This window comes from Oncorhynchus clarkii, chromosome 7 (assembly GCF_045791955.1).
Source record: "Oncorhynchus clarkii lewisi isolate Uvic-CL-2024 chromosome 7, UVic_Ocla_1.0, whole genome shotgun sequence".
NCBI lineage: Eukaryota > Metazoa > Chordata > Actinopteri > Salmoniformes > Salmonidae > Oncorhynchus > Oncorhynchus clarkii.
This window is the reverse complement of record NC_092153.1, coordinates 48,899,911-48,919,708: the sequence shown is the minus strand read 5'-3', so window position 1 is coordinate 48,919,708 and position 19,798 is coordinate 48,899,911. Positions and strand designations below refer to the sequence as shown.

At 42.2% G+C, this 19,798-nt stretch overlaps 1 protein-coding gene across 1 annotated transcript in view; it reads right to left on the bottom strand.

Annotated features, from left to right (window-relative positions):
* The window catches only part of LOC139413418 (calcium-dependent secretion activator 1), a 168,469-nt gene extending 151,786 nt beyond the window's left edge, over positions 1–16,683 (bottom strand). The window contains exon 1 of the mRNA XM_071160777.1: positions 16,194–16,683. Coding sequence (XP_071016878.1) covers positions 16,194–16,532 — 339 coding nt within the window. The 5' untranslated portion in view covers positions 16,533–16,683. The remainder of the gene's footprint in view (positions 1–16,193) is intronic.
* Between the last annotated feature and the right edge of the window lie 3,115 nt (positions 16,684–19,798).

Genomic DNA, 19,798 nt, shown 5'->3' with positions numbered 1-19,798 from the left:
CTACAAGACAAAACAACTCAATCAAGCCTGATGGTCTTGTAAGTATAATAGTGAAGCTTGCTTTCATTTAATAAAATAAGCATGAAAAGGTAGTGTAATGGAATAATACTGTGGTGTGTGAAGAATCTAATACTTTATCTTGTATGCAGTACACCTCACATTATTGTGGAAGCACCTCCTCTAAGAGCATGAATTAGTCTATTTGAGAAGGTTTTCATCGTAAGCAACCTGCATACACATATTTAGAAGTACAATACCAAAATAGCTACTGTAGTAGGTCAAAGTTGTGTGCTGGAAACCTTGGTAGAGCCTGGGTAGAATAGGCATTGTGATGCTCATGTGAATTTCCTTTATTTTTTGGCTTCAGATTATGCCTATTCTCACTTAAAACATATTATTTTAAGACATTTAAATTCCAGAAACTCTCATTTATTATACATCACTCACTCGTGATGTCTAAGAAAGGCATACAACTTGTAACCAATGGACAAAAAAAGATACATACTGTATCTCATTGCCAATTTTGAAGAAGGACTACTGAATCTCTTTCTCTCCATCAGTACAGGGAGCAGCCGAGCATATTTGCATGACACAGCTGGCTGTGCTAATGCTAAATGAAAAGACACATTCGCAGCACTTGTCTCTGGGGTTTTATTGGTCTAGCTTTGGACGGCAGAGATGAAATAGAAAGCATACTGCTGTTCAACATCATTCTTTGTTTCTCGTGCACCACGTTCCTCTGAGACAAATACAGAAGAGAAGTGGACTTTCTCTCCACCAAGGCAGTATCCCACGGTAATTAACGCGAGAGGAGGGATGGTCATAACTCTGTCCCGTTACCTGTCTCATACGTCCCAGAGTAGGCTGAGCGGAGACGAAGCAAGGCTGGACCAAAACTCTTAGAGGCCTTCCATCCTTTCCTCCCCTTCATCCGTTGCTTTATATCCTTTCCTTACGTTTACCTCTGATATGCTGAAATTACTGTACTGGTTAAACTCCTAAGAGTAAGGCCCTAAACATGTTGCTTGTTAAAGCAGGGAGGGTAAGTAGCCATGGACAAAGGTGTCGGCTGAACAAAGAGATGAAAATATCAAAAGGGAGCCCTTGTTGGCTGGAGCCCTGTGTCTCTGCTGATCTGACAGCGTTGTACTCACTGGAGGCTCCTGAAGGGAGATGGAGAAAAGAGATGGAAGAGGAAAGTGGATGAGAGAAGCAGGGGAGAGGAGCAGTGAAGATAAGCAGAGGAGAGGGTGAGGGAGATATGAAGGAGACAAGGAGCAGGGTAGAGGAGGGCAGAGAGAAGCAGAGGAGAAAAGCAAGGATAAAAGTAGGGGAATGGTAGAGGAAAGGCGGTGAGGACTGGAGAAGAACAGGAAAAGGAGCAAGGCAATGGTCAAGGAGAGGAGGAGAGGTGCAGAGGAGAGGAGAGGAGGAAAGAAAAGCGGGGGTGAGGTGTGACGGTGTTGGACTGGTTTCATCCAGGCCTATTGTGGTGAAAAAGAGAACAGATGGCCTGATTGTGTTACTGTACTGCATCAGCCTCACCTGTGTGTACTAATCCCCCAGGCCTGATTAGAAGGCTTGGGAAAGAATGGGGAATAAATAAAAGACAAAAGGGAGCGGGAGGTTGTTACCATACTGCAGTGCCTTCTGCATTTAACTATCGCTCCATGTTTTCAGTAATTGGCATGGCATGCAATATTTTTGAGAAGTGGTTGAAACAACAGAGCTAGTTAGCATATTTCATTTTAGATCAAGGGTCTTGCATGGCTTATGGCTAATTAGAAAACATGTTTTGAGGAAACAAGTTTCAAATAATCTGTCACAGCAAAAATTCACTTTAGCTTGATGCCTAAAAAGACAAAGACTTTTGTTTTGCCCAAGCAATATGGCCCTATTAACACAACAGATGCTAATTTTCTCTTTTTAATAAGTCCACATTTTTACTGTGGCATTTGAGGGATAGCGAGCAAGTGAGAAAGCATCCAGCCGAAACATTGAGTAAATGACTTGATGACTATTACAATCACTTTCATATAGAGGGCTTCGAGGTATATCGACTGCTGGGAGCAAATGAGCACCAATTCCAGGCTGAAAGCTCGCTGAAAGACAGAGCGACAGAGTGATCTTGAGTGAGAGAAAACGATAGAAAGAGAGAGGCAGTGAGAGACGGAAGAAGACGGGGGAGGGAGGGAGGGAGGGAGGGAGGGAGGGAGGGAGGGAGGGATGAGAAAGAGACTGAGAACAAGAGGGTGGAAGACAGTCAGAGAGAAAGAAGAGAAGATCATATGAAAGCGGAGATAGAGACCTACATCAATGTGAGATTTGAAGACATTGTAATGATAAAGATACACTTTTCTCAGTCAGCTATCCACTGGGGTTCAAGTGAGAGTAAAGGCTCAGTCCGAACAGGGAGGGATTCGACTCTACAGGTGCAATACCATCCACTTATCATCCTGCTAGTGAGTGTGTGTGACCTTAACAGAGGGACAAATCGAACTCACACATACTGTTTAAGACTGAGAACCACAGCAAGAGTCACATTCACAGACTACCTCAAGCTAGGTGCCCTGTGAACCCTAAAGAGAGAAGGCAATCAACTGCCTTGTTTATAAAGCAGATTCCATTCAATCTGCTCAGGGCTGAACTTGAGAGCAGACACTTGCAATCACACATACTGATATGTGACATAACTGGAAGTGTACACAATAACAGTACAAGATGATCATCAAACAGGCAAAATGTCAATACAGGACTAAGATTGAATCCTACTACACCGGCTCTGACTCGTCGGATATGGCAGGGCTGGCAAAGCATACAAAGGGGTACCCTGCCGCGAGCTGCCCAGTGACGCGAGCATACCAGACGAGCATACCAGATGCTCGCTTCGACGCAAGCCACACTGAAGCATGCATGAGAGAACCAGCTGTTCCGGACGACCCTGTGATCATGCTCTCAGTAGCCGATGTGGGCAAGACCTTTAAACAGGTCAACATTGACAAGGCCGCGGGGTCAGACGGATACCAGGGGGTGTACTCAGAGCATGCGCGGACCAACTGGCAAGTGTCTTCACTGACATTTTCAATGTCACCCTGACCGAGTCTGTAATACCTACATGTTTCAAGCAGACAACCATAGTCCCTGTGCCCAAGAATGCGAAGGTAACCTGCCTAAATTACTTCCGCCCCGTAGTACTCACGTCAGTAGCCATGAAGTGCTTTGAAAAGGCTGGTCATTGCTAACATCAAAACAATCATGCCAGAAACCCTAGACCCACTCCAATTCGCATACTGCTCCAAAAGATCCACAGATGACGCAATCTCAATCGCACTCCACACTGCCCTTTCCCACCTGGACAAAAGGAACACCTATGTGAGAATGCTGTTCATTGACTACAGCTCACCATTCAAAATCATAGTGCCCACAAAGCTCATTACTAAGCAAAGGACCCTGGGACTAAACACCTCCCTATGCAACTGGATCATGGCCGCTCCCAGGATCCAGTTGTGTAGGCAACAACACATCTGCCACGCTGATCCTCAATACCGGGGCCCCTCAGGGGTGCGTACTTAGTCCCCTCCTGTACTCCCTGTTCACCCATTAAGTTTGCTGATGACACAACAGTGGTAGGCCTGATCACCGACAACGTTGAGACAGCCTATAGGGAGGAGGTCAGAGACCTGGCAGTGTGGTGCCAGGACAACAACCTCTCCTTCAATGTGAGCAAGACAAAGGAGATGATCGTGGACTACAGGAAAAGGAGGGCCGAACAGGCCCCCATTAACATTGATGGGGCTGTAGTGGAGCTGGTCAATAGTTTCAAGTTCCTTGGTGTCCACATCACCAACAAACTATCATGGTCCAAACACACCAAGACAGTTGTAAAGAGGGCACAAATCCACCCTTTACTCCTCAGGAGAATGAAAAGATTTAGCATGAGTCCCCATGAGTCCCTCTCCTCAAAACGTTTTACAGCTGCACCATCAAGAGCATCCTGACCGGTTGCATCACCACCTGGTATGGCAACTGCTTGGCATCTGAACGCAAGGTGCTACAGAGGGTAGTGTGCACGGTCCAATACATCACTGGGGCCAAGGTTCATGCCATCCAGGACCTATGTACTAGGCAGTGTCAGAGGAAGGCCCAAAAATGTGTCAAAGACTCCAGTCACCCAAGTCATAGACTGTTCTCTCTGCTACCGCACGGCAAGTGGTTCCGGAGCACCAAGTCTAGGTCCAAAAGGCTCCTTAAAAGCTTCTACCCCTAAGCCATAAGACTGCTAATAGATTGGCCACCCGGAGAATTTACATTGACACCCCCACTTTGTTTTTACAGTGCTGCTACTCGCTGTTTATTATCTATGCATAGTCACTTTACCCCTACCTACATGTACAAATGACCTCGACTAACCTGTATCCCCACATATTGACTCGCTACCGGTACCCCCTGTATATAGCCTCGTTATTGTTATGTAATTTTGTGTGTTACTTTTTACTTTAGTTTATTTAGTAAATATTTTCTTTAGTTTATTTAGTAAATCTTTTCTTAACTATTTCTTGAACTGCATTGTTGGTTAAGGGCTTATAAGTAAGCATTTCACGGTAAGGTCAACACCTGTTCTATTTGGCGCATGTGACAAATAAAATTGGATTTTATTTGAGATGAGGTAATGTCCCAAAGGTAATGGTGAGAGACAGCTGAGCCTCCAGCCCTGCATATTGGTCTAATGGAGAAATCCACAATGACTGCATGAGAAGAAAAAAAGAGTTAAAGAGATCAAATTTGTTCCTGGGAGAAATTACATGTTTTCCTGAAACTGAACCAACAGAGTTTAGTGATCGGGAACACAAGATAGGATATTTTGAGATTGATGTTAAGAGATCAGATCAGAGTGAATTTATTGAGTTGGGTCAGGTCAGACCAGGGTCACATCCGTTACTGTGGCTTCATTGGTTCGGGTAAGGTCAGACCAGGGTCACAACCCAGGTTACTGTACAGTCGCCAGCTCATTCAAGGATCAACAGCAGTAATTAACTGACCTTTATCTTAGGGTGGACCATTGTTTGACATGGACCACCATGTGGAACCAAACTTTACATGTTGCATTTATACTTATATTCCCTATATATATAAATATACATACAGTACCAGTACCATACATACAGTACCAGTACCAGTGGAAACACCTACTCATTCACAGGTTTTTCTTTATTTTTACTGTTTTCTACATTGTAGAATAATAGTGAAGACATCAAAACTATGGCATAACACATATGGAGTCATGTACTATCCAAAAAGTGTTAAACAAATCAAAATATATTTTATATTTGAGATTCTTCAAATTAGCCACCCTTTGCCTTTGACAGCTTTGCACACTCTTGGCATTCTCTCAACCAGCTTTCCATGGAATGCTTTTCCAACCGTCTTGAAGGAGTTCCCACAAATGCTAAGCACTTGTAGGCTGCTTTTCCTTCACTCTGCAGCCCAACTCATTCCAAACCATCTCAATTGGATTGAGGTTGGGTGATTGTGGAGGCCAGGCCATCTGATGCAGCACTCCATCCCTCTCCTTCTTGGTCAAATAGGCCTTCCACAGCCTGGAGGTGTGTTGTGTCATTGTCCTGTTGAAAAACAAATGATAGTCCCACTAAGCGCAAACCAGATTTCGCCATCACATCTGGTTTGCGCCAATAAAAAATAACAAATTAAGATGGGCAAAAGAACACAGACACTGGACAGAGGACCTCTGCCTAGAAGGCCAGCATCCCAGAGTCGCCTCTTCACTGTTGATGTTGAGACTGATGTTTTGCGGGTACTATTTAATGAAGCTGCCAGTTGAGGACTTGTGAGGCGTCTGTTTATCAAACAAAACACTCTAATGTACTTGTTCTCTTGCTCAGTTGTGCACCGGGGCCTCCCACTCCTATTTCTATTCTGGTTAGAGCCAGTTTGCATTGTTCTGTGAAGGGAGTAGTACACAGTGGTGTACAAGATCTTCAGTTTCTTGACAATTTCTCGCATGGAATAGCCTTTATTTCTAAGAACAATAATAGACTGACAAGTTTTAGAGGAAAGTCCTTTGTTTCTGGCCATTTTGAGCCTGTAATCGAACCCACAAATTCTGATGCTCCAGATACTCAACTAGCCTAAAGAAGGCCAGTTTTATTGCTTCTTTAATCAGGACAACAGTTTTCAGCTGTGCTAACTTAATTGCAAAAGGGTTTTCTAATGATCAATTAGCCTTTTAAAATTATAAACTAGGATTAGCTAACACAACGTGCCATTGGAAAACAGGAGTGTGTTCGAGTGCCGCCCGATCGTAGTGGGTGAAGTATGGTTTCAACATGTTAACATGACACAGCTGGGTTTTTATCCTATTCTCCGGTGTGGCGATGATGTAATCATCAGGAGGCAGCTACTCAGGCTTTGTAGATGAACACATACAAATGTAGCTTTCTGCGCATATAAAGTGAGGTCCAACCTACCATTTGGTACAAGGTGCAATGGTGGGTGAGTGACTTGGCATTTGTAATAAAGCACAAGGATGAATGATAAACAGAGTCCAGTCTGTAAGACGGAAGAGGCTGCATGCATATACAACAAGTCACCATATTCAATTACAGGGGGAAAAGTAACATGAACAAGCTTCTTTCTAGCCATAAGCGGGAAGCAAGCATTTTACGAAAATAAAAACCCAATTTCAATTTAAGCTTCCTCACAAGATTTTCCATACGAACTTTAAAGGACAACTTGTCATCCAACCATATACCTAGGTATTTGTAGAATTATACTTTTTCAATGGATTAGCCACCAGATGTGACAATGCTAACCTTCTCTGGCTGAGTGCAAGCTCAGGTAAAGGTCATGAATTTAGTTTTTTGTACATACAAGACAAGTTTGAGACCATAAAGGGAGCCCTGCAGTGACTGAAAAGCAATTTACTGCCCCTTCACTGAGACCAATGTTACTGAGTCTAGCTAGCAACAATTCATGGTCAACTGAATCAAACGCCTTTGATAAATCAACAAACAGAGCAGCACAATGTTGCTTTTATCAAGTGCATTTATGATGTCATTGACCACTGCCATAGCTGCAGTTGTGGTGCCCCGCTCAGTATGTTCTTTTCAATTAAGAAGGTTTTTAACTGTGAGTTCATTAGGGATTCATAGACTTTGGCCAGGACAGGGAGTTTGGAGATAGGATGATAGTTATTAGCATCTGAGGGATCTCCACCCTTTAGCAGTGGGAGTTCATAAGCTGATTTCCAAATGCTGGGTATGGAATTGTTCAACAGACTCAAGTTGTAAATGTGATCCACAGGTTCAGTAATAATAGCAGCTGCTACCTTTAAGAGGTAGGGATCCAGGTTGTCTGGACCTGCAGACTTTTTAATGTCTATTGCCTTTAGTGCTTTAAAGACCTCAGCATAAGAAACAGGCTCAAAGTTAAAATGGTTCACGAGGGCCCATTTCATAAACTCAGCAACAACAAAAAAATGTCCCTTTTTCAGGACCCTGTCTTTCAAAGATAATTAGTAAAAATCCAAATAACTTCACAGATCTTCATTGTAAAGGGCTAAAATACTGTTTCCCATGCTTGTTCAATGAACCATAAACAATTAATGCACCTGCACCTGTGGAACGGTCATTAAGACACTAACAGCTTAGAGACGGTAAACAATTACGGTCACAGTTATGAACATTTAGGACACTAAAGAGGCCTTTGTACTGACTCCGAAAAACACCAAACGAAAGATGCCCAGGGTCTCTGCTCATCTGCGTGAACGTGCTTTAGGCATGCTGCAAGGAGGCATGAGGACTGCAGATGTGGCCAGGGCAATAAATTGAAATATCAATACTGTGAGACGCCTAAAACAGCGCTACAAGGAGACAGGACGGACAGCTGATCATCCTCGCAGTGGCAGACCACGTGTAACAACACCTGCACAGGATTGGTACATCCGAACATCACACCTGCAGGACATGTACAGGATGGCAACAACTGCCCGAGTTACACCAGGAACGCACAATCCCTCCATCAGTGCTCAGACTGTCCTCAATAGGATGAGAGAGGCTGGACTAAGGGCTTGTTGGCCTGTTGTAAGGCAGGTCCTCACCAGACATCACCGGCAACAACGTTGCCGATGGGCACAAACCCACCGTCGCTGGACCAGACAGGACTGGCAAAAAGTGCTCTTCACTGACGGGTCGCGGTTTTGTCTCACCAGGGGTGATGGTCAGATTCACGTTTATCGTCGAAGGAATGAGTGTTACACCGAGGCCTGTACTCTGGAGCGGGATTGATTTGGATGTGGAGGGTCCGTCATGGTCTGGGGCGGTGTGTCACAGCATCATCGGACTGAGCTTGTTGTCATTGCAGGCAATCTCAACAATGTGTGTTACAGGGAAAACATCCTCCTCCCTCATGTGGTACCCTTCCTGCAGGCTCATCCTGACATGACCCTCCAGCATGACAATGCCACCAGCCATACTGCTTGTTCTGTGTGTGATTTCCTGCACGACAGGAATGTCAGTGTTCTGCCATGGCCAGCGAAGAGCCCGGATCTCAATCCCATTGAGCACGTCTGGGACCTGTTGGATCGGAGGGTGAGGGCTGGGGCCAGGGCCATTACCCCCAGAAATGTCCGGGAACTTGCAGGTGCCTTGGTGCAAGAGTGGGGTAGCATCTCATAGCAAGAACTGGCAAATCTGATGCAGTCCATGAGGAGGAGATGCACTGCAGTACTTAATGCAGCTGGTGGCCACACCAGATACTGACTGTTACTTTTGATTTTGAACCCACCCCCCCCTTTGTTCAGGGACACATTATTCAATTTCTGTTAGTCACATGTCTGTGGAACTTGTTCAGTTTATGTCTCAGTTGTTGAATCTTGTTATGTTCATTCAAATATTTACACATGTTAAGTTTTCTAAAAATATACGCAGTTGACAGTGAGAGGATGTTTCTTTTTCAGCTGAGTTTAGTTTACCGTAACAGAGCTGACATTAGAGGCCTGGGCACCACCATTATCAAACACTGAAGTGTTTGTTAAAAACCGCTACAATATCGGCTTCATCCTTTACATTTAAGAGGTTTTATAGACATTCCTAGGAAGACTCATAGCTGTAATCGATGCCAAAGGTGTTTCTAACATGTATTGACTCAGAGAGATGAGTATGCATGCAACGACTATATTTTAGTTATTACATTTTTATAAATATTTTTAGTTAAATTGAATTTTTCTTCCCCATTGGCATTACAGAGTATTTTGTGTAGACTTGACAAACAATGACAATTAAATCAATTTTAAAACCTCTTAAATGTGAAGTCCCCATATGTTTTTAAATTTAATTCAGTCTGGTATGAGAATGGTAGCCCCTATCTGCAAAAACAGGGTGTCTGTGGAAAGCTGACTATCTTGGCTATTGATCGGTGCCTTCAAATCTTTGGAAATGACTTAATACCATATATGGGCATACGAATATATCAGGGCAGGCCGATAACCTCATTTCAAGATGACTGCTACCAACATTCCTTAGCGTTGTAAAGCATAAACGAAATAAACACGGAATATGTTGGTACACACTGAAAGCCGGGACTCCACAGATCATGAGGATGTCTTATATGTCTGCCTGTGACCAACTGTTATTGATCACCAGCCCCGAGAGTCAAAATGTTTATTTTACACAACATTTTCATCAAACAGGAAACATCTTACAAGGTAAGCTTCGATTTGGTCTGTGTTTGAGCTATAGGTATCAAATGAAACCTTAGGTTGTTAGGAACAAATCTAGCCTATTGACTATTGACTAAAATATGTTGCCAGCTTACGCGCTGTAGGCATCCCTATCCCCTGTATGTCTCCCGGCACCACCACAATGTTTGAGAGAGGTTGGTGATGTAGAAATTTTGTTTTTATAGTGAACAATAACTTTTAGGCACATCCAGTGTGTAAAAACAATGCAATTACCACATTTGGAAACTTTGGAGAGGTTAAAAGTACACTTGAATGTACTCTGGATACCCCATAACACCACCACAATGTTTGAGTGAGGTTGATATGGTAGAAATGTTGTTTTAATACTGAACAAATAGCATTTAGGGATTGCAAATATGTAATAGCACTGGAATTATCTAACTTACAGACATATACCACTTTGGAGAGGTATAGGGACACTTGGAAACTAGCACTTGCGAAAAGATAAACTCTGTGATCTCCATCTTGCTAGCTACTATTTTGTATTTTATTCAAGTGGTTAAAGTAGTAACGTAGACAGTGACGTAGTTCCTCTATGCCAAAAGAGTCCATCATTGAAACCAGACCCTAGTCACTGATTTTGCAAAGTGTCGGATATACGAGACTACAGCGATGACCTTTTAACTCCTTTCTCCTTTCTGTTGACGCCAAAATGGCGGCTATTTCTTTGGCTAATTTGGGTTCTGAGCGCCATTCTATTTTTGTTTTTCCATAAAGTTTTTTTGAAATCTGACACAGCGGTTGCATAGAGGATATGTTTATCTTTAATTCTGTGAATAACACGTGCATCTTTTATCAATGTTTATTGTGAGTATTTCTGCAAAATCACCGGATGTTTTGGAATCAAAACATTACTGCACGTAACGCGCCAATGTAAACTGAGATTTTTTATATATACAGTGGGGCAAAAAAGTATTTAGTCAGCCACCGATTGTGCAAGTACTCCCACTTAAAAAGATGAGAGAGGCCTGTAATTTTTATCATAGGTACACTTCAATTATGACAGACAAAATGCGGAAAAAGAATCCAGAAAATCACATTGTAGGATTTTTAATGAATTTATTTGCAAATTATGGTGGAAAATAAGTATTTGGTCACCTACAAACAAGCAAGATTTCTGGCTCTCACAGACTTCTTCTTTAAGAAGCTCCTCTGTCCTCCACTCGTTACCTGTATTAATGGCACCTGTTTGAACTTGTTATCAGTATAAAAGACACCTGTCCACAACCTCAAACAGTCACACTCCAAACTCCACTATGGCCAAGACCAAAGAGCTGTCAAAGGACACCAGAAACAAAATTGTAGACCTGCACCAGGCTGGGAAGACTGAATCTGCAATAGGTAAGCAGCTTGGTTTGAAGAAATCAACTGTGGGAGCAATTATTAGGAAATGGAAGACATTTCTCCCTCGATCTGGGGCTCCACGCAAGATCTCACCCTGTGGGGTCAAAATGATCACAAGAACGGTGAGCAAAAATCCCAGAACCACACGGGGAGACCTAGTGAATGACCTGCAGAGAGCTGGGACCAAAGTAACAAAGCCTACCATCAGTAACACACTACGCCGCCAGGGACTCAAATCCTGCAGTGCCAGACGTGTCCCCCTGCTTAAGCCAGTACATGTCCAGGCCCGTCTGAAGTTTGCTAGAGAGCATTTGGATGATCCAGAAGAAGATTGGGAGAATGTCATATGGTCAGATGAAACCAAAATATAACTTTTTGGTAAAAACCCAACTCGTCGTGTTTGGAGGACAAAGAATGCTGAGTTGCACCATATGTACTGTGAAGCATGGGGGTGGAAACATCATGCTTTGGGGCTGTTTTTCTGCAAAGGGACCAGGACAACTGATCCGTGTAAAGGAAAGAATGAATGGGGCCATGTATCGTGAAATTTTGAGTGAAAATGTCCTATCAGCAAGGGCATTTTTTTACCTTTATTTCACTAGGCAAGTCAGTTAACTGGGATATGTGGGACAGTAGCATCCCACCTCGCCAACAGACAGTGAAATTGCAGGGTGCCAAATTCAAAACAACAGAAATCACATAATTAAAATTCCTCAAACATACAAGTATTTTACACCATTTTAAAGATAAACTTGTTGTAAATCCAGCCACAGTGTCTGATTGCAAAAATACTTTACGACGAAAGTACACCAAACGATTATGTTAGGTCAGTACCTAGTCACAGAAAAACACAGCCATTTTTCCAGCCAAAGAAAGGAGTCACAAAAAGCAGAAATAAGAGATAAAATGAATCACTAACCTTTAATGATCTTCATCAGATGACACTCATAGGACTTCATGTTATACATTACATGTATGTTTTGTTCGATAAAGTTCATATTTATATTTATATATATTTATATATATATTTATATTTTATCTCTCTTTCTTTCTCTCTCTCGGAGGACCTGAGCCCTAGGACCATGCCCCAGGACTACCTGACATGATGACTCCTTGCTGTCCCCAGTCCACCTGGCCGTGCTGCTGCTCCAGTTTCAACTGTTCTGCCTTATTATTATTCGACCATGCTGGTCATTTATGAACATTTGAACATCTTGGCCATGTTCTGTTATAATCTCCACCCGGCACAGCCAGAAGAGGACTGGCCACCCCACATAGCCTGGTTCCTCTCTAGGTTTCTTCCTAGGTTTTGTCCTTTCTAGGGAGTTTTTCCTAGCCACCGTGCTTCTACACCTGCATTGCTTGCTGTTTGGGGTTTTAGGCTGGGTTTCTGTACAGCACTTTGAGATATCAGCTGATGTACAAAGGGCTATATAAATAAATTTGATTTGATTTGATATTTATATACAAAAATTTCAGTTTACATTGGCGCGTTACGTTCAGTAATGTTTTGCTTCCAAAACATCCGGTGATTTTGAGGAGAGCCACATCAATTTACAGAAATACTCATCATGAATGTTGATGAAAACACAAGTGTTATGCATGGAACTTTAGATAAACTTCTCCTTAATGCAAACGCTGTGTCAGATTTCAAAAAAGCTTTACCAAAAAGCACACCATGCAATAATCTGAGTACAGCGCTCAGACAACAAAACAAGCCATACAGATATCTGCCATGTTGTGGAGTCAACAGAAGTCAGAAATAGCATTATAAATATTAACTTACCTTTGATGATCTTCATCAGAATGCACTCCCAGGAATCCCAGTTCCACAAGAAATGTTTGATTTGTTCGATAAAGTCCATAATTTATGTCCAAATACCTCCTTTTTGTTTGCGCGTTTAGTACACAATCCAAACTCACGAGGCGCGTGGAAGTCCAGGCGAAAGGTATGACGAATATATGACGAAATATGACGAAAAGTCATATTATGTCAAACGAAGTATAGAATCAATCTTTAGGATGTTTTTATCATAAATCTTCAATAATGTTTCAACTGGAGAATTCCTTTGTCTGTAGAAATGCAATGGAACGCAGATCGCTCTCACGTGAGTGCGCGTGATCAGCTCTTGGCACTCTGCCAGACCCCTGACTCAATCAGCTCTCATTCCCCCCTTCTTCACAGTAGAAGCCTCAAACAAGGTTTAGGAAGTGCAATATAACCCCATAGACACTGTATATTCGATAGGCAATGACTTGAAAAACTACAAAACTCAGATTTCCCACTTGGATTTTTTCTCAGGTTTTTGCCTTCCATATGAGTTCTGTTATACTCACAGACATCATTCAAACAGTTTTAGAATCTTCAGAGTGTTTTCTATCAAAATCTGCTAATAATTTGCATATATTAGCAACTGGGCCTGAGTAGCAGGCAGTTTATTCTGGGCACCTTATTCATCCAAGCTACTCAATACTGCCCCCCAGTCCCAAAGAAGTTGGGTGGCAGGGTAGGCTAGGTTAGAGCGTTAGACTAGTAACCGAAAGGTTACAAGTTCAAATCCCTGAGCTGACAATGTCGTTCTGCCCCTGAACAGGCAGTTAGGCTGTCATTGAAAATAAGAATTTGTTCTTAACTGACTTGCCTAGTTAAGGAAAACAGCCCTAATGTTGGAAACAAACATCATTATGTTGCTGTTTAGAGTCACATTCATTTATTTTCCAAGCTATAGACATCGTTACAGTAGTTGGTTAGCTCGCTAGCAGATTTGAGCCATATTAGCATAGACGTGACATCAGTCAAAACAAGACATGGTATCAAGAACAAGATAAAACTAGTTGAAACGAGTCACCTACCATTCCCCACATGGCAGCTTCTTGTCATTGTTGATTGCTATCTGGCCATCCAGAATCACAACACACGGACTTCTGCCCCATTGAAGCGCGCGCATCGTTTTCATGATGTTGTCAGCTAACCAGTCTATAGCACACAATATTTTACATACAGCAGGTTTTTAAAGGACCAAAGAGTTTGGTCTGCTTTGTGTTTTCATTTTTGCCATGGAAAATCGAGTATCACAATATCCCGATACTGGCATTGTCACAAACCTGTCCAGTACACTGTAAATTATATGGTGTTTTTTTTGTATTATAATCAGTACAAAACTTTTTACTGCAGCATAATGTAAATTATGGGGCATTGTGAGAAAAGGTTGTAGGCAGGGAAATAATTGTTATATTTTGAATGATACTGTAATTCCATTCAACAGAATATTTTTTATTTTACCAGGCAAGTCAGTTAAGAACAAATTGTGATTTTCTATGTTGGCCTAGGAACAGCTGCCTTGTTCAGGGGCAGAATTACAGATTTTTACCTTGTCAGCTTGGGGATTTGATCTGGCAACCTTTCAGTTACTAGTCCAATGCTCTAACCACCAGGCTACCTGCCAGCCCAGAATACAGTACTGTACTGTATTTTTGGAGCAAAAAAAATATTTTGACTACTAGTGAGGGCATGGTTTTGTTGTTTCTGTCTCATTAACATACTTTGAGGAGTGCCTTGTAAGAGGCTATATTTGTTGCACCTGTGAGTGAGAATGCTGTACCAATTTAACTCCTATGTGGTTATAATGCCCCACCAATTAAACATGTTTAGGGGAAAGATTGGAGTAGCAGCAAGTCCTGAAACTTAAATGGTTGAGCATTTTTCTATGTCCTTTTGGTCTGTTATGTTGTGTAGTCGCTGCCAGTTTGGAAGCCTTTAGAAGTGCAAGTGATATAAAACACAAAATATTCATTAATATGCTCTAATGTTTCTAAACACTTTACTTACCAGCCAACCTGCTTGCACCAATCCCTTGTAGTTATAGTAAAATACTGTGAAATACAATCCCCTCACCTCAACAAATGTAAATAATTCATCCATTCATTCATTCAATAATTAATTCATTCCGATTACGGTGGAATTTACATTTTTACAGTATAATACAGTATGTTTTATGGCTTTGTACTGTCATTACACAGTACTTACTTTAATACGCTATTTATATTGGGCTCCTGAGTGTGCTCCCATCTGGTGCAGCGGTCTAAGGCACTGCATCTCAGTCAAAGAGGCATCACTACAGTCCCTGGTTCGAATCCAGGCGATATCACATCTGGCCGTGATTGGGAGTCCCATAGGGCAGTGCACAATTGGCCCAGCTTCGTCTGGGTTTGGCTGGGGTAGGCCGTCATTGTAAATAAGAATTTGTTCTTAACTGACTTGCCTGGTTAAAAAATATATTAAAGTTGGTGTGCTGTAATATGAAATACGGAACTTTACTTGCTACTGTAAAAGTCACGATAACTGCTTTACAGTGTACGTACATCAGTCTTGTTAATGGTGTGACTGTAATTTATCTTGGAGCTGGGCACAGAAACAACAACAAAGCAGCCACCTCGCCACTCATTTCGTAAACAGCTAAAGGATGGGGCTGGAGAAATGTAACCCCTCTCAAATTCAAAAACAGAACTATGGATGAAAGGACTGACCAACCATTAGATCAAATGTATAGTTTTAACCATGTTTTGAGGATATATCGTGTTTGTTTACATTTACATTTCACAGTGTTTACAAAGATAGGACAAGCTTATATTTTGGATTCTGATGGGGTTAGACAGCTAAAGTAATTTATAAGTTATACTCTTCAAGAATCAATGGGAATGCCTATATATCATTAATTTAATAGTATGGAGCAATGACAGATTTTCCCTTTGAGGAAACTATGTGACAGTGCAACTGGTCACTGACTAGTTTTGCTGTATTGAAATATGCCTTTCCTGGATCTACTGTCTTTCCAATACCAGTTGGCTCGGTTCTAATAATGACTTATGTACCATTCCAAAGCCTGAGGACAGGCAACTAGTTTCATGAGATACTATACACACACACACACACACACACACACACACACACATATATATATATATATATATATATATATATATATATACATATATATATATATACTTTGCCTTCTATATATAGTATCTCATGAAACTAGTTGCCTGTCCTCATATATATATGTTGTGAGTTTATTATCTACAGTGGTCTTACCTTCTGTTGTCGTCTTGCCATGTCGGTGGGTTGTTTGGCATTAAAAGGATAGGCAATGCAGCGCATCACAAAGACATAGAGCTGGAGCCTCTTCTTTCGCTCTTCCTCCTCCCTCTGCATCTTTTCCAGATCATCTTTCTCCTTCTCGCTGGCCGCCGAGGGGCTGGGGTTGGACGGACAAGCGCTGCTTCCCCGGCTCGAGGGCTGGAGCCCACCAGAACTGTCGGTGGTCCGGCTGGGTGACACCCGTGCTCCCCCGGTTTTTGGTGCCATCACCTCTTTGCCTTCTTCTTCCACTATCTCATCCGCTTCCTCTTCACTAGAAGATGGGTCCAACATGTTGTTGGTCTTGGGTGGAGACTATCTAGACAGGGGACAAAGCGTAGACCAATGTGTCTCAGTGCCACAGGAGTTTTTTTCGAAGAACGACTGCGTTCAGAGACAGGCTATCTGTGTTGCGTTGGCAACGCCAGTGGGGGGGAAAAGTAGAAAAAAATCCAGACAAACTATATTTAAAACAGGAAATGTCAGTTGAGGAGAGGAATTACGAAAGCGCGCGATTGATGTTGAACGAGAGTAGCTCAAACTGTTCGCACAAAAAGTGACTGAATTCGAACGAAATAAAATTGTAGTTGCTTAGGCTACGCGTTTTCAGCGTTTTAACTCTCCAGTCACCGTCGGGGATTTGCTAGGATGCTATCTATGAGAACGGGAAGGTGTCGGATGAAAGATAGAAAGAACGGACAACCATCGACTTCCACTTATTTTCCTGATGCGATTTGTCAATAGAAAACTATCGATGGCCGCTTTCTGCTAAGCAACGCGCGGATTGGGAAGATACCACTGGAAGGTACCGGGAATTTACCGTCGTTCTGAATCAGAAAGCAAATTATAGCGGGGGGTGGGGGTGCAGTTGACGCTGTTGCTGCGGCAACCGATTCACTCCATCCACCTGATGATCTGAGACTCGGAGGGAGATGCATCTCCAACGGAGATTTCACCAAATAAGCCTATTTCAACATCATTATTTCTTTATTCAGATTTAAATCCGCCAATATCATTTATCCACGTTATCCATTTATCCCTAACACGTGCAATAGTCAGGCTAGAAGTGCATGATTTCATTGACTATTAGTTAAATGTGTTTTGTTTATGATAGTGCCAATGTTGTATGGTAGCCTAGGCCTTATATAGCCTAGACTTTTCCCTTCTTATTAATAATTAGTTATGTAGCCTAGGTAATAGGTTATGTATCATAATAATAATAATTATTATTATTTATGCATCAGAATTAATGCATCAATCATCAATACTGACAGCATAATATCTGTCCTGGAGCCTCTTTCCATGGCTGGTCCTGGGATAATTCCAATCTAACACAGGTAAGGTATAATTTCTGTTTAGAGAGGGTGTGGGTCTATATAGCCTACTTAATAAAAAATACAAAAATAAAGTGCAGCCTTATGGCCGCGTCCCATCCCTCCAAAGACAGTGCCAACAATTTACCCTTATGGCCAAGGCTTCTGTGGCTTTTTACCATAAATCACAGACAGTGTCACCAGCAACGCACCCCCACACCATCACACCTCCTCCTCTATGCTTCACAGTGGGAACCACACATGCTGAGATCATCCGTTCACCTACTCTGTATCTCACAAAGACACAGTGTTTGGAACCAAAAATCTCAAATTTGGACTCATCAGACCAAAGGACAGATTTCCACAGGTCTAATGTCCATTGCTTGTGTTTCTTTGGCCCAAGCAAGTCTCTTCTTCTCATTGGTGTCCTTTAGTAATGGTTTCTTTGCAGCAATTCGACCATGAAGGCCTGATTCACGTAGTCTCCTCTGAACAGTTGATGTTGAGATGTGTCTGATACTTGAACTCTGTGAAGCATTTATTTGGGCTGCAATTTCTGAGGCTGGTAACTCTAACACGGAACCCAAAACGTCTGTGCGCGTGTGCCAGCCATCGTGCATACATTTATTTTGTCACCCCACACCAAACGTGATCACGACACGCAGGTTAAAATATCAAAACAAACTCTGAACCAATTACATTAATTTGGGGACAGGTCGAAAAGCATTAAACATATATGGCAATTTAGCTAGCTGGCTTGCACATGCTAGCTAATTTGTCCTATTTAGCTAGCTTGCACATGCTAGCTAATTTGTCCTGGGATATAAACATTGAGTTGTTATTTTACTTGAAATGCACAAGGTCCTCTACTCCGATAATTAATCCACACATAAAACGGTCAACCGAATCGTTTCTAGTCATCTCTCCTCCTTCCCGATTTTTTCATCTTTGAACTTATATAGTGATTGGCATCTAAACTTTCATAGTATTACCACGACGACCATCAAAACAGTTCGACTTTCAATCACCCACGTGGGTATAACCAATGAGGAGATGGCACGTGGGTACCTGCTTCTATAAATCAATGAGGAGATGGGAGAGGCAGGACTTGCAGCACGATCTGAGTCAGAAATAGGAATGACTTCTATTTTAGCCCTTGGCAACGCAGACGCTCGTTGGCACGCGCGAGCAGTGTGGGTGCAATAATTGAATAACATGGATTTCTACATTTATTTTGCAACCCTCTGGTCTGGTCAGCATGTTATGAACATATCCTCTATGGCGATCCTCATGAGTGTCACGACTCCTACCGAAGGTGGCTCCCCTTCCCGTTCGGGTGGCGGTCGTCGTCACCGGCCTACTAGCTGCCACTGATTCTTTCCTCCCCCTCCTTGTCTGTTTATTGGTTACACCTGTTGTTTATTTGGTGATTAGTTGGCCTTTATTAGCCAGCCGGCCCACCTGCTCTTTGTGCGGGATTGTTTGTGTGACTAGTGTGCACATTAGAGGTTAACGTGTTTTCCTGTTCGTGTTTTTTTTTGCTGGACTGTTTTAGTCCCCGTGTTTGGGGCATTTGTTTTTGTGTGCACCCTGTGTTTTCGTGGGGTGGCTTATGTTTGCCGTTTGTGCATTAAATAGCACTGCCCTGAACTCTCTGCTTCCTGCGCCTGACTTCGCACCCACTACACCCAGATCATTACAATGAGAGCCAGTTTCATCATAGCGCTTGATGGTTTTTGCGACTGCACTTGAAGAAACTTTCAAAGTTCTAGAAATGTTCCAGTTTTGACTGACCTTCATGTCTTAAAGTAATGATGGACTGTTGTTTCTCTTTGCTTATTTGAGCTGTTCTTGCCATAATATGGACTTGGGCTATCTTGCCATAATATGGGCTATCTTCTGTATACAACCCTTACCTTGTCACAACACAACTGATTGACTCAAATGCATGAAGAAGGAATTAACTTTTAACAAGGCACACCTTGTCTACCCCATGAAGCTGGTTAAGAGAATGCCAAGATTGTGCAAAGCTGTAGTCAAGGCAAATGGTGGCTACTTTGAAGAATCTCAAAGATATAATATTTTACATTATTATGCACATTTTTGGTTACTACATGATTCCATATGTGTTATTTCATAGTTTTGATGTCTTCACTATTATTCTACAATGTAGAAAATAGTAAAAATGTAAGAAAAACCTTGCAATGAGTTGGTGTGTCCAAACTTATTACTCTAACCATGTATAAA